Source organism: Thamnophis sirtalis, unplaced genomic scaffold (genome assembly GCF_051295495.1).
Source record: "Thamnophis sirtalis isolate CommonGarterSnake01/CBP01778 unplaced genomic scaffold, rThaSir2_p1.2 scaffold_12, whole genome shotgun sequence".
NCBI lineage: Eukaryota > Metazoa > Chordata > Lepidosauria > Squamata > Natricidae > Thamnophis > Thamnophis sirtalis.
Genome location: NW_028261392.1, coordinates 40,319,697 through 40,334,361, shown reverse-complemented (window position 1 = coordinate 40,334,361; position 14,665 = coordinate 40,319,697). Strand labels below are relative to the sequence as shown.

General features: G+C 48.3%; 2 protein-coding genes across 4 annotated transcripts in view; both read left to right on the top strand.

Annotated features, from left to right (window-relative positions):
* PRKX (protein kinase cAMP-dependent X-linked catalytic subunit) overlaps positions 1-14,665 on the top strand; it is a 115,892-nt gene that overhangs the window by 99,070 nt on the left and 2,157 nt on the right. For all 3 annotated transcript variants that reach the window (XM_087726794.1, XM_087726793.1, XM_087726792.1), the window contains exons 6-7: positions 7,300-7,357; positions 8,567-8,644. In XM_087726794.1, coding sequence (XP_087582920.1) covers positions 7,300-7,357; positions 8,567-8,644 — 136 coding nt within the window. The remainder of the gene's footprint in view (positions 1-7,299; positions 7,358-8,566; positions 8,645-14,665) is intronic.
* LOC148043307 (lamina-associated polypeptide 2-like) lies at positions 10,596-11,853 on the top strand. Its single transcript, XM_087726339.1, has one exon. It carries the CDS (start codon positions 10,657-10,659, stop codon positions 11,848-11,850), a length of 1,194 nt encoding a protein of 397 aa, XP_087582465.1. The 5' UTR covers positions 10,596-10,656; the 3' UTR covers positions 11,851-11,853.

The window sequence follows — 14,665 nt, the reverse complement described above, 5'->3', positions numbered from 1 at the left end:
TAAATCATAAAGAAGTAACCCTTGGTGGCTAATAGCCAGTACAATATACATATATATGGGCTTACAGAAGGGCAATAGGTCAGAACTTGCATTCCAAGTATTCCATGATAAATATACATTTGCTTCACCACCAGTTCTGGCAGAAATGTTTTATGTGTACAATGAAGAGGTTTAGGTTTAATTTTATTTGTATGCCGCCCTTTTCCCTGGAGGGACTCAGGGCGGCTCACAACTCAAAAAGGGAGGGGAAATACAAACAGAATAACAAAAACATAAAAACCATACATAGTTAAAAGCACAACAATCATACCATTCGAAGTGGGGCAGCAAGTCTTTAGCCCCAGGCCTGTCGGAACAGCCAGGTTTTAAGGGCTATGCGGAAGGCCTGGAGGGTGGTGAGGATACGAATCTCCATGGGGAGTTCGTTCCAGAGGGTCGGAGCAGCCACAGAGAAGGCTCTCCTCCGGGTAGTCGCAAGTCAACACTGGCCGGCTGATGGGATTCGGAGGAGGCCTAGTCTGTGGGATCTAATTGGTCTAGTGGAGGTAATTGGCGGTAGGTGGTCTCTCAAGTACCCAGGTCCAATACCATGAAGGGCTTTGTAGGTGACGACTAGGACCTTGAAGCGTACCCAGAGATCAACAGGCAGCCAGTGCAGCTCGCGGAGGATAGGTGTTATGTGGGTGAACCGAGGCGCACCCACGATCGCTCGCGCGGCTGCATTCTGGACAAGCTGAAGTCGCCGAATACTCTTCAAGGGCTGCCCCATGTAGAGCACGTTGCAGTAATCCAGTCTGGAGGTCACAAGGGCACGAGTGACTGTTGTGAGAGCCTCCCGGTTCAGGTAGGGACGCAACTGGTGCACCAGGCGAACCTGGGCAAATGCCCCCCTGGTCACAGCTGACAAATGATGTTCAAAAGTCAGCTGTCGGTCCAGGAGGACTCCCAAGTTGCGGACCCTGTCTGAGGGGCGTACCGTTTGACCCCCCAGCCTGAGAGGTGGAACACCTGGCCAATTAGTAGGAGGGAAGCACAGCAGCCACTTGGTCTTATCTGGATTGAGTACAAGCTTGTTAACCCCCATCCAGTCCCTAACAGCCTCGAAGCCCTGGCACATCACGTCAATCGCTTCATTGAGTTGGCACGGGGCGGACAGGTACAGCTGTGTATCGTCCGCATACTGGTGGTATTTTATCCCGTGCCGTCGAATGATCTCACCCAGCGGTTTCATGTAGATATTAAAGAGGAGGGGGGACAGGACCGAACCCTGCGGCACCCCATACGTTAGGGGCCTAGGGGTCGATCTCTGCCCTCCGACCAACACCGACTGCGACCTGTCCGAGAGGTAAGAGGAGAACCACTGTAAGACAGTGCCTCCCACCCCCACCTCCCGCAGTCGTCGCAGAAGGATACCATGGTTGATGGTATCAAAAGCCGCAGAGAGGTCAAGGAGTACCAGGATGGAGGCATGACCTCCATCCCTGGCTCTCCAAAGATCATTGATCAATGCGACCAAAGCGGTTTCCGTGCTGTAGCCAGGCCTGAAACCAGACTGGAAGGGATCTAGATAATTGGTTTCCTCCAAGGACCGCTGGAGCTGAAAGGCTACCACCTTCTCAACAACCTTCCCCACAAAGGGGAGGTTGGAGACTGGACGATAGTTGTTTAGGACGGCTGGATCCAAAGATGGTTTCTTCAGGAGGGGGTCTCACCACCGCTGCCTTTAATGCGGGGGGGAAAGACCCCCTCCCGAAGGGAGGCGGCAACAACCGCCTGGATCCAGCCCCGTGTCACCTCCCTGCTGTTAACAACCAGCCAGGAGGGGCACGGGTCCAGTACACATGTGGAGGCACTTACAGCTCTCATGGCCTTGTCCATGTCCTCAGGGGTAACAGCTTGAAAATCAATCCAGTGATGTCCTACCATATTATCCCTTGGTGCCTCAGCTGGTTCTGCAGAATTGGAGTCCAGGTCCGCCCGAAGCCGAGCAACTTTATCCGCGAGGAATTGGACGTAGTCCTCAGCTCTGCCTTGCAAAGGATCGCTCGTATCCCTCCTATTTAGAAGGGAACGGGTTATCCTGAACAAGGCGGCTGGGCGCAACTCAGCGGAAGCAATCAGAGAGGCAATGTATGTTCTTTTTGTCGTCCTAATTGCCCGGATGTAAACTCTGATGCTGGATGTTAAAAGTGCTCGGTCTGACTCGGACTTACTGGATCTCCATCGATGCTCTAGGCGTCTCTTTCAGCGCTTCATCTCCCGGAGTTCCTCAGTAAACCAAGGGGCCCTCCTGGATCCACTGCCTCGGATCGGCCGTAAAGGCGCAATCCGGTTAAGAGCCTCTGTCGCTGCTGAATTCCAAGCAGCAACCAGAGTCTCCCCCGGACTGCGGGCGAGAGTATCAGGAATAACCCCAAGCTCCGTCTGAAAACCCGACGGGTCCATAAGTCGCCTGGGGTGGAACCACCTAATCGGTTCCTCCTCCCTACAGTGGGGGTTTGGTCTCCGAAAGTCAAGCCTCAGTAGGTAGTGGTCCGACCATGACAGGGGTAAGATCTCACTACCCCTCAGACCAAGGTCACAACTCCACTGCTCCGAGAGAAATACGAGGTCGAGCATGTGACCCGCCGAGTGAGTTGGGCCCCGGATTACTTGGGTCAAGCCCATGGCTGTCATGGAAGCCATGAACTCCTGCGCTCCATCAGAGTGAGCGCCGAGAGAAGGCAAGTTGAAATCCCCCAGAACCATAAGCCTGGGAATCTCAACTGCCAACTCGGCTACCGACTCGAGGAGCGAGGGGAGGGCTGCCGCAACGCTGTTGGGAGGCAGGTACGTTAACAGCAGGCCCACTTGACCCTTGAGGTCCAACTTCACCAGCAGGGACTCACACCCGGCAAGCTCCGGAGCAGGGATCCTACGAGGTACTAAAGACTCCCGGATAACAATGGCCACACCCCCACCCCTTCTCTGAGGCCGCGGCTGATGAAGCACCTGAAAACCCTCTGGGCACATCTCTACGAGGGGGACTCCTCCCTCCGGGCCCAGCCAGGTTTCAGTAATACATGCCAGGTCTGCCCTCTCATCTAAAATTAGGTCCTGTACGAGGGGAGCCTTGTGAACTACAGACCTGGCATTTAGCGACAGCAGCCTAAGACCAGGGTCCTGATTACTCGCGCCATCTGGCCTTGGAGTGGGACTCATAGGGCCGGAAGGGGGGATCTCTGTAACGTAGCAAGCCTTCCTTCCCCGGTAATGGCCAGCCCTAAAGTCCCCGCCATATCTGCCCCTCCCGGTTAAGACCATAATGCTCCGGCCCACTCCCGTGTCCATAGTCCCTCCTCCCACCCCCATAGCCCCCGCATTTCCCGACAGGCCCTTCGAATCAATCATCCTGAGATTGGAACAGGCACAGGTCCCCCCAACACTTCTGCAAGCACTCAGTGTGGGGGAACCCGGTTCCCATCCCAATCTCGCTCACACACTGAGACACTCACTCACTCACACCCCCACAAAAATTTAAAATACAACAATATAATATAAAAAAGGGGTTACACAGTTAAAAGTGTGGGATCATTCAATCAATACATACGTACCACATGCACTCCCCATACGAAAAAGAATTGCGCAGCTATTAAAGATGTGCAAGTTCGAGTACAGTTCGTAGGTGGATGTACAAAAAGTCCAGTCCGGTGAACGATGGAGTAGATGACGATTGTAAAAATAGAGGGCTGATGGAATAATGTCCCTGATGTCTCTGGGATGCCAAATTAAAACAGGAGGCAGTCCAAGGCCTCACCTCCCCTCTGTTTCTCACCATTAGTCCAAAGTGGCACAGTCCCAAGGGGGCATAGATGAAACAGGACAGCATTAAGAGCAATGGTGGAAGGGGTGGGAAAGGAGGCAGGAGAGGCGTGGGGGGAAGAGTCCAAAAGTCCAAAGTTCGAAAATTCGGGAATGACAGAAGTGGTAACTGGCCCAACCTAGGGTATGGTTGCAAAGTGTCTCCCTGTGGGGCAGCAGACGATGGATAATGAGCAGCAAGAGCGGGGGGGGAAGGGGGGGAAGGCTGTTGCAGCAGCAGCACAAACCAACCTACCAATCATAATAGACATGGTCCAGTTGATAAGAACCACACACTGTTCCCCCTCAACCCAAACGAGCGACCCTTCTCCAGCCAAAACGCTCCTCAGGACGTCCCAATGGATAGCTTCGGCGGGGTGTTTCTCCCTTCAGAAGTTCAAGTTCTAGAGGCTCCGTCCCTCTCAGTTCCGTTCTTCACCTCTCACACACAACTCAGCGTCTCGCTCGAGCAGCCATCTTCCATTCCTCACAACTCCTCCCTTGGAATCTCCCAACACCTGGCAGCAGCGTCCCCAAACAACGTTGGTTTCTGGACAAGATTTCACTTTCTTAATCAGTAAGCTGGCCTCGTTAAGGAAGGCGCCGTTACTGTCTGTTGTTCATGTGGCGAGGGGGGGGTGCGGCGAGGGGGGGGGGCCTAGCAGTCGCTCACCACCAGAAATTATCCAGGCCACCAAAGCAGTCTCCCTCCAGTCTCCCTCCAGATGAAAATGCCGCTCTCCCCGGTGAAAACGCTGCCTCTCTCGCTCCACGCCAGCAAAAAACGCTGCCTGTCGGTTAAGAAACCACCATCCGCGGGGGGGGGAACGCCGTCCGAAGGCCGTCCCACACTGTCCGACACCGCCGAGGCTCGTCCCAAGTCGCCCGAGAATGTCTCTCCAGCAGGCAGCCCTCCGGACGCTCTGGATTCCTCTCTCCCAAATTCTCCTGTTTGAGAGGTCCAGCGGTCGGCGGAGGCACAGACCGGGTATTTTTCTCTGTCTTCCAGCCTGAGCAGCAAGCTCAGGCAGCCATCTTCCTTCGCACATGATCTTCTTGGAAGGCCTCAAAGCATGTATCCCAAGTTTTTGGGAGAATGTTAGTAATTCTAACACTTGGGAAAAAATGCTTTGTGTATTTTTTTTACTCAAAAGCAAATCAGCCTTCTAAATAATTTATAAAAGTCCACTGCATAAAGCTCTATAGAGCTGAGTATACATTTTTCCTGTTCTAAACAAAACAAGAAGCCCTGGATAAATTACGGTGGTTTTTTTCAATCATATGTTCCCTTTAATTAAAATTTTAATTAAAATCTTAAGACACCAGAGCTAGTTGTCTTGTTTCTATGCTAGTTTTGGCTAGGCAAAACAAATTAGTTGGCTTCCCTCATCAAATTTGTGCTAAATGTACTACAGCTCTTGTGATTTCTGACAATGATTTCCTTTGGCTTTCAGCCAGATAGTTGATTTTGAACATTAATGACCAGAATTTTCAGTTGGGAGACTTTGGGGCTTGTTGATTGAATTCAGAAAAATCTAGTCCCAACATATGTAGAAAACACCAAATTGGGAAAGTATATCTGGGAGAATTTAAAGTTTCATGGAAAACATAGGTGTCAGGGTTCCAAGTAATAACTCTGTAGAAAGCAGCACTCCGGGGCAGGCAAATTCCTCAAAGAACAATTTTATTAGAGATATCATATTGGCACAAGCTGATGAAAACTGACTCTGAAAGTTCTAGTGGTTTTCACCTGATTAAACTATGAAAGTTTTCCCTTTCCATAAACAATCAGTCACATTGTCCAATCAAGGTGCTGGCTGGTTGCAGGGTAACTGGACTCCTCCTCTCTCCAGCCACCTGTTGGAAACTATTTTGTTTTGACTACAAACCCCCATCTAATTATGTTCCCCTCCCTATCCCTTCTTCACACTTTGGCAACCTTGAAGCCTCCAAAATGGCTCCAGTCAGGTTCGCTTCAGAGTTGACAATAGGTTGAAGCCTACCATATAAAGCAGGGGAGTACAACTACTGACCTTTACAATGGGTGGATTTCAACTCCCAGAATTCTTGAACCAACCATGGAACCAACCAGCTCAGGAATTCTGAGAGTTGAAGTCCACAGGTTGTAAAAGAGCCATAGTTACACACCCCTAATCAAAAGTCCGAAAGCTTATGTGTAATCCCTCTCATTTTCAAATGGAGCTGAATATCAGTTCATAGTTTCACCTGGTATTATGTCACGACCATTTAAAAGAAGGTGGTATGCTGCTAGTTATGTCTCACAATGAGAATCAGTGCAGGCAATTCATTTATGCAGTATTCCCATAGCAATGTGTGAAGAAGCCATTGCATACAGATACAAAGTAACTTAAATTAAAACTTGGAAACCTAAGGTGGACAAAAGCGTACATATTTGAGGCATTGGTGTTAATGTTCAGAGGAACAAGTTCAGAGTGATAGCTTGTAAATATTCCATTTTAATTGAAGAATCAGATTTTCATTAGGCTTTATTTTCATATTAGAATTTGCATGCTTAATGGGGAGGGATTTTTCATAACGACTAATGAATTACAAAAAAAAAGGTCCGTTTGTGTTTGATCATGTCATCCAAGTTATGGAGTAGTTGTAGCTGAAGCTTGTTAAACAGGAATACATTTTTGTGCATTTTAAGGCATTTTGGCGCACATTGTTCAAGGTACAAATTTTAAAAGGCATTCCAAGACTTATTTTTTTACCAATTGTGGGAAAATTTCTCACTAGGAATAAAAATCTTAAGCAGAATTATTTATACTGTTTCCAGAGGCTTCTAGATGAACAATTTTGCATGCATAAAAAGGGCATAAAGATTGCCTTACTGAAGGGCCCCTACCAAAATGTGAGTTCGTTCAGTTAAGAAGCTTTCTCAAGATTATACTTGTTTTCCTAAACTGTGAAAGACATGGTAAGCAACTAGCTTAATTGCTTAAGAACTTTGCAGTTGTTTGGAACTATAAAAAGCCACGGGGACATTTGTACAATTCCAGTTAATATCCAGAACTTGGAAAAAAACATCCTGAAAATTTGAAGGTAGAATTGATATAATCTGATTTTTAAAAAAATCCTGAAAGCAACATCAAACTTTTTATATTTTTGCTTAACTTTATAAGCAAAGATTTACCAAAAATGAAAGTCTTCTCTGGAAAAAGATTATAAATTAATACATCTACATATATGTGTCTCTGGAGCTTTAAATATCAATTTAATCAGATTGTATAGTTTATAAGACATATTATCCTTCAAATATGGTTTACTCAATTTAAGTTTCTACCAGAGATCGCTGGATTTATTTCCTCCTACCTTCTCAAAGTTATTGCTGGTCAGCTCAGTATTGGAAACATTCTATAGGTATAATTTCTTCAGTGAAAAGTTAACCATACAAACTTTATTTTTTTTTAAAAAAATCTTTTCTTATTTGTCCAGGGATCTTATTAAAAAGCTTCTTGTGGTTGACAGAACAAGACGACTAGGAAACATGAAGGTATGCTTTAATGAAGAATCTTTCACTACCTCAGTTCATTTAGGAAACATCTCTATACTCAAAAACAAATTTCAAATTAAGAGGACACCGGTGTGGGAGGAGGATCATGTTTTCATTATACTTAAACTACAAATCTCTGAACCAATGAATTACTGTTTTGTATTTGACAAGCATCTAACAATGTGATTTTTCACTTTAAATATAAAATTGAAATAAGTTTTCAAATTTTCATGCTACAGTGGTGACCTTGGAATGGAATTTCTAGTCAAACTCTCCACCCCACCCCGCTTCTTTTCTTTAAGTAATTTTTTAATGTATGCTACCTAGGCAATCAGAAGAGCTAAATTTAAATATTAGTATTAATACTGTGGCTTTCAGCCATGTAAGCCGTTTGCCTTAAGCCTTGATTCTTATATTTAATGTAATTAATACTAATAAAACATGGCACTAAATAATTGCAAACTTAATTGACATCCATTGCAGTATAGTAATAGATTGGTAGAATCTACTAAGCTTACTGAGCACTGAAGCTTGCAAATCCCCTTTGTATAAGCAATACTAAAGTCACATTAGCTCATTTCTTTACCTAAATACATTAGAGAACATATAAACTTGTAACAGAGGTTATGTCCCACTGTAGTTTTTTTTTCATCCAGTAAATTTGGTTCTGGATCCAAGAAAAACTCAAGTAGATAAAGTCACCTAATGTGATTTATATGAAATAGTGAATTAATTGTGAAATCTAACATAGAAACGTTTTCTAAATACAGAATTGGGATAGATAGATGAAGGAAGAGCTGTATTCTCTATGTATGATAACAGTGACACCTATAATTGGAATGTAGTCAGTGTCAAAGGGCCTGTTTTATTTGAGATCCATGAGATCTGATAAAAAAAGGATGAAAATTGGCAAGATAGTAGATAACGTATTGTGAAGCAAGCCCTGTTCCTTTTGCAGTGTTGATGAGTATACAAAGCAGGTGGGGTACTTGCATCACAGCATTCTATTTTCCATCTTGATAATGTTGATATTTATACTGTACAGACGTTCCTGGAAATCCAGGTTTTTTTTTTCAAGTATGAGATAAATTGGTGAACTAGAACAGTATGCATTAGACATATGTTTTCAGTGTCCATTTCAGTATATAGACTTTATGCCACAATATTTTTTTAGGAACTTGTATTAAATAAACTTTTGTTTTTCCAAAGAATGGAGCTGATGATATAAAGAGACACCGATGGTTCAGGTCTATAGACTGGGATGCTGTACCTCAGAGGAAATTAAAGGTGAAGTACCATGAAAACAGATTCTGCTTGGAGAAATATACATTCAAGAAATATTTACTGAATTTAATTATGATGGAGCAGTTTGTATTTAAAAATCTATATGAAAGACATTTTTATATCTCATGCCTGAAAATAAAATGTGTGTGTGTGTGTGTGTGTGTGTGTGTATGTATGTATGTATGTATGTATGTATGTATGTATGTATGTATGTATATATATATATTGCAAATTGGCAATTCAAATCTCACCAGGTTCAAGGTTGACTCAGCCTTTCATCCTTCCCAGGTGGGTAAAATGAGGACCCAAATTGTGGGAGGCAATATGCAGACTCTTTAAACTGCTTAGAGAGAGCTATAAAGCACTGTAAAGTGGTGTATAAGTCTTAAGTACTAGGTATATTGACATTGATATTAACTCAAAATGAAGAAGGCTGATTCCTCCCAGCAGTTTTCTGTAGAAGCCGAACAATATGGGGAAAGAGGGCAGGCCATAAATGTATGGCCAAATTTAATCACCCTTTTCCTTATGACCACCTTCTGGAACAGTTAAATACAATTCTTGTATATAGACAAGAAAAATAAAAAAATTATATAGACTTCTAATAGGATCAAGAGGCCTTAACTTCCTTCATGTGCCAATAGAAGTCATCCATAAAAACAAGCAGTTCCATCTCACACTTAGGTGCGAAAGTTGACTGGAAGGTATCAAGATCTACAGTTCTATAACTCCTCAGAGAAATAATAATATTCTTAGTTCTCCTGTGTGCTGCTTGGGGAATCCAAGCATGGGTTTACTTTGTCCATTAGCCTAGAGACTGAGTTATATAAATTGGTGACCACGCCTCCTCTGACTCGATGGGTCAGTTTTTTAACTCAGTCCAGCCAGAAGAGACGTATACCAATTCTTCTCCAGACTAATGAGACAAATTTATACTTCATCTTGGATTTTTTGCAAGTGATCGTTTGAACTTGTGGAAGGATTATGCGTGGCAATGGGAGAGGCGGCAGTTCGCTGCCTGCCCAGTCCATCTGTGGCTTGCTGTTTCGATCAGGTATTTGACTAGCATTTGGAGCCATTGGGTCTGAGTTTTGGCTGCAGGCTGTTGGAGCCTTTGCAAGGGGCTTGGCGGCAAGCGCTTTGAATGCGGCTTGGGCTTGTACTTGTAATCGCAGCGCGAGGCTTCGGCTTCGCTGATGATGTAGCTGAGGAGTTCCCGCCACCTCAGGAGCCTTTAGGACGCCCGCCGTTCACGGCACGGCTTTTTTCTATGATGCTGGGAACTACCCGCCGTTCGCGGCACGGTTTATCCTCTGCAGGGCCACTGGTCACAATGGGAGCGCGCCGCTGCCGAAGTGATTCCCGTTCTGGAAGTCTCGGCCGGCATTTTTGTTCGCTGCTGGCAATTTGAATTTGGCGCCTGAATTACGGTCACCATTTTGGGGGCGTTCTTCGTGCAGGCGCTGTAAAGATCGGGCGTTGCCTCTCCTCGCGCCCAAATGGGTTGCTGACTCATTGGCCCTCCCACTTCCCTCACTTCGGCTCTGTTTGCCTTAGAGAGAAGTTGTTTCACCGCTGCTCTTGCTGACCACGCGGTTCATTCTCCTTGCAGTGAACACTGTGCTTTGTACCTTTTGAGTCTTTTCGCATCTTAATTCATTGCAATGGCTGATCATTCTTCTTTGGGAGGTACAGTTGAGTCCTCTAATGATAATCAGAGTGCTGCCCAAGCGGGGGTTAGTTCGAGGCCTGGCAGAGCCGCCTCTAGAGCCACCAGCCAGAGGCCCAGGGAGATCTCTGGGGCTCCGGATAAGGGCCACAAGAAAAAAGATAAAACTAAGGCAACATCTAAAGCCTCTGGGGAGGGTAGAAATTCCCCCCCCCCCACGCTATTACCTCAGCGTGTTTCGCCAGCTCCGCAGCCAGCAGGGCACCAGGCCTGGTCCCCTGATCGTTCCTTACCTGCTATTTCTGAAACTGGAGCAGGGGGGTTGGGGACCCAACTCCCCTCAGTAATGCCCGAGGCCCAGGCTGCCTCGGCCTACTTAGTGCCACGTGCTGGGCCTTCTGCAACATTTACTCCCACTGCTGCAGGCCTAAGGCCTATGGAAGGCTATGACCAGGGCCTATCCCCAGACCTTTACCAGATGATATCTGCAGCTATCTCCAGGGGGGTAGATGCTGAACTGCTTCGAAGGAACCAGGCCCCGGTGGTTGTTAGCTCCCAGGGTGGGCCTCCTATCCCAGCTCCACAAATAGATCTTCCTGATCTGCAAGCAGGGCCTTCTTCACCTCTCCCCTCTACTTATAGTGAGGATTCGGCCTTGGTGGAGGAAGGGGAGTTGTTAGATAGAGAATTCTCTGATGATGAGGGCCTGATCTTTGATCAGCCTAATTCCTCTGGCCTATTTAAGCCTACGCTATTCAAATCCTTGTTGTTTAAAGCTAAGACCACTACTCATATGGGAGAGGTGGCTCCCAAAGACAGTTCTGCTGTAGGCCTGGACACTACTGAGTGCCTCTTTGCTGAACCAGTCTTGTTGCAGGAAGTGATTCCTTCCCCAAAGCTTTTCATGGATATTATTCAGAAACAATGGGACCAACCAACTGCGATTAACCCGCCCAGTAATGGGGACAGGAAGCTATACACTTCCACCCCTGCCTTGGAAGGCATTTTACAATTCCCAACTGTGGATCAGTCAGTAGCCGCCCTAGCTTCACCTGCTCTGATTCCGTCTGAAATTTCTGAGGGTCTGAAGGCAGAGGACCGTAAAGCTGAGACAGTCATTCGTAAGACCCACCAGGCTATGGCCTGGGCCTTGCATGCTGCTACTGCGGCATCATTCTTTAATAGAACCTCTGTGCTCTGGCTTAAGCAGTTACAGGAGAGACTGGCCCCGGATGAGGTACGTCTTCACCAAGACGTTACCAAAATTATGGCTGCTTTAGAATTTTCGGCGGATGCCACGCTCAATGCTGCCAAGTTCGCTTCTCGAGCTGTAGTTTCCAATGTGGCATCTCGTCGCCTGTTGTGGCTCCGCCATTGGCAGGCTGATGTTAAGTCTAAATGGCACCTGGCATCCACACCCTTCAAGGGTGGTGCCTTATTTGGATCCGTTCTCGACCCCATACTCATAGAGACCAGGGACAAACGCAAGATTCTTCCCTCTTTGGGGGGGGCCCAATACCAGAAGGCAGCAGCCATATAACAGATGCCAGTCCTTTCGGGGAGGCTACTCTGGATACACAGCGGCCCCCTTTGTTCCCCATTACAACAGGGGCTTTCACCAATCACAGGACCACGGCCAGGACCGTGCGGGGACCAGGGATAGGGGGCACCAGGCGCAATCCCACAACAGGAGGTCCTTTCGTGGCTCTGGGAACCGGTCCTTTCAGAGGTACCGGTGACTCCCAAGGGGAGGAGCCAGTGGGCGGGCATCTTCTGGCCTTCGCTCAACAGTGGGCGGAAACCACGTCCGACGCCTGGGCCCTTCAGGTGATGAGGCTGGGCCTCACCCTAGAATTTCTCTCCATCCCCCCGAGGCGGTTCATCAGGTGCCCCGTCCCCAGATGCTCAGTGAAGCGGCGCCTCATGGAAGCCGAAATACATCATCTCATCTCCATCAACACCATAGAACAGGTTCCCGAAGGGCAGGAAGGCCTAGGGTTTTACTCCATCCTATTTCTGGTACCCAAAAACTCAGGAGGATAGCGGGCCATTCTAGATCTGAAAAGACTCAATTGGTACATCAAGTATCAGAAGTTCAAGATGCAGTCCCTAAAGAGCATCCTGGCATCCATCCGCCAGGACGACATGATGACATCAGTCGACATCAAGGAGGCGTACCTTCATGTGCCCATTCATCCGGCACATCAGAGGATTCTTCGCTTCCATTTCACGGGCCATCATTTCCAGTACCGGGCCTTGCCTTTCGGACTTTCATCACCCCCCCCCCCCCGCACCTTTACCAAGCTCCTCGCGGTGGTGGCGGCTTCACTTCGCTCGGTTCCGGTGAGAGTGAATTGTTATTTAGACGACATCTTGGTCCTGTCGCCATCCCGGGAGCAGGCCCTATGGGATCTTCAAGTAACAATGGACTCCTTGCGGAGGCACGGGTTCGTGCTGAACCTTCCCAAGAGTCATCTGCAGCCAACTACATCGCTGCTTCACTTAGGGACCGTCATCAACTCCGTCACATGCAAAGTTTTCCTGTCCCTGGAGAGGCGACAGAGCATCCAATGACTGGCATCCCAGGTGTCAGCCTTGCAGCTCGTGCCCCTGGCCCTACTCTCTCAGCTGTTAGGGAAGATGATTTCTTGCATCAATATCGTTCCCTGGGCCAGGTTTCACGCACGACCACTCCAATGGTTCCTGCTTCCCTATCAGAGATCCCACACCAGTCATTCACAACTCAAGGTCCATCTTCCACCCAAGCCCCTCAGATCCCTTCGGTGGTGGGCGTCTTCCAAGCTCCTCAAAGGGTGTCTGTTCAAGGAGCCGGAATGCATCCAGGTTATGATGGATGCCAGCCTATTCGGATGGGGCGGCCATGCCCTGAAACTGGTGGCGCAGGGTCGTTGGTCGAATCGGGAGCTGACCAACAGCATCAATTGGCTAGAGCTCCGGGCCATTCGACTGGCCCTGCAAGAATTCCAGGACATTGTGACTTACAACCATGTTCTGATCCTAACTGACAATGTGGCCTCCAAGGCACATGTCAACCGCCAAGGGGGCCTGCAGTCCAGGGCCCTCATGCTGGAGGCGGAGAAATTGCATCATTGGGCGGAGTCCAGACTGTTGTCCCTTTGAGCGGAACACATATCGGGCGACTCCAATGTCCAGGCAGATTGGCTGAGCAGAGCCACAGTGGATCATGCAGAGTGGCAGCTCCACCCCGACCTCTTCCAACAACTATCTCACCGGTTTGGCCATCCAGCAGTGGACTTGTTCGCGCAGCCCCACAATGCGCAGCTGCCCCATTTTTACTCCAGGTATGTGACTCCCAGGGCGGAGGGAGTGGATGCCTTGCGCAGCCCATGGCCGGCCGGCCTTCTTTACGCCTTCCTGCCGCTCCCAGTGCTTCCGGCGGTCATCCAGAAGATACTGATGGAACAAGCGGAGGTTCTCTTAGTGGCCCCGATGTAGCCCCGGCGGCCCTGGTACGCCAACCTGGTGCACCTGTTGATCTCGCCCCTGTGGAGGATTCCGGACGACCAGATCCAGCTCAACCAGGGGGCCCTCATACATCCGAACCCCCAGTTGCTGCAATTAGCCGTGTGGCACGTGAGTGGACTATTCTGACCGACCTTCATTATTCCAGCGAGGTCATCGACACAATTCAAGCGGCCCGTCACCCCTCCACCACTCGAATTTACAAGGCCACCTGGCAGGCCTTCTACAGGTGTTGCTGCAGGCCTGGGGCAGATCCCCTTCAGGATTCAGTACCCCGAGTCTTAGACTTCTTGCAATCTGGACTTAACAAGGGCTTAGCGCCCAGCACACTTCACAGGCAGGTCACGGCCCTCGCCACGGTGATTGGGGGCAGTCAGGGACATTCCTTGTCTCAACATTCTCAGGTCAAAGCCTTCCTGAAGGGGGCGGCAAACATCCGACCTCAGACCATGCACTGCTACCCTGCGTGGGACTTAACATTAGTTCTCAGGGCGCTTATGGCCTTTCCATTCGAGCCTATTACGTCCATCAGCCTTCGGCTATTGACTCTTAATACCGTGTTTTTGGTGGCGATTACATCAGCCAGGCGGGTCTCCGAATTGGCGGCGCTGTCAGTCCGGGCAGACCTCTGCATATTCCATCCCAACAGAGTCGTCCTCCGTTTGGATCCGGCCTTTCTTCCAAAAGTCAACACGTTATTCCACAGGGCACAGGAGCTCGTCCTTCCGGACTTTTGCCCCAACCCTTCTCATCCACAGGAACGCCAGTGGCACCACCTGGATGTGCGCAGGGTTCTTCGTTGCTACGTGAAACACACAGCGTCCTTCAGGCGATCGGAAGCACTCTTTGTG

Excerpts from the sequence above, each read along its gene's own strand:
- LOC148043307 (XM_087726339.1), top strand. The coding sequence starts at position 10,657 with ATGCCCGAGGCCCAGGCTGCCTCGGCCTACTTAGTGCCACGTGCTGGG.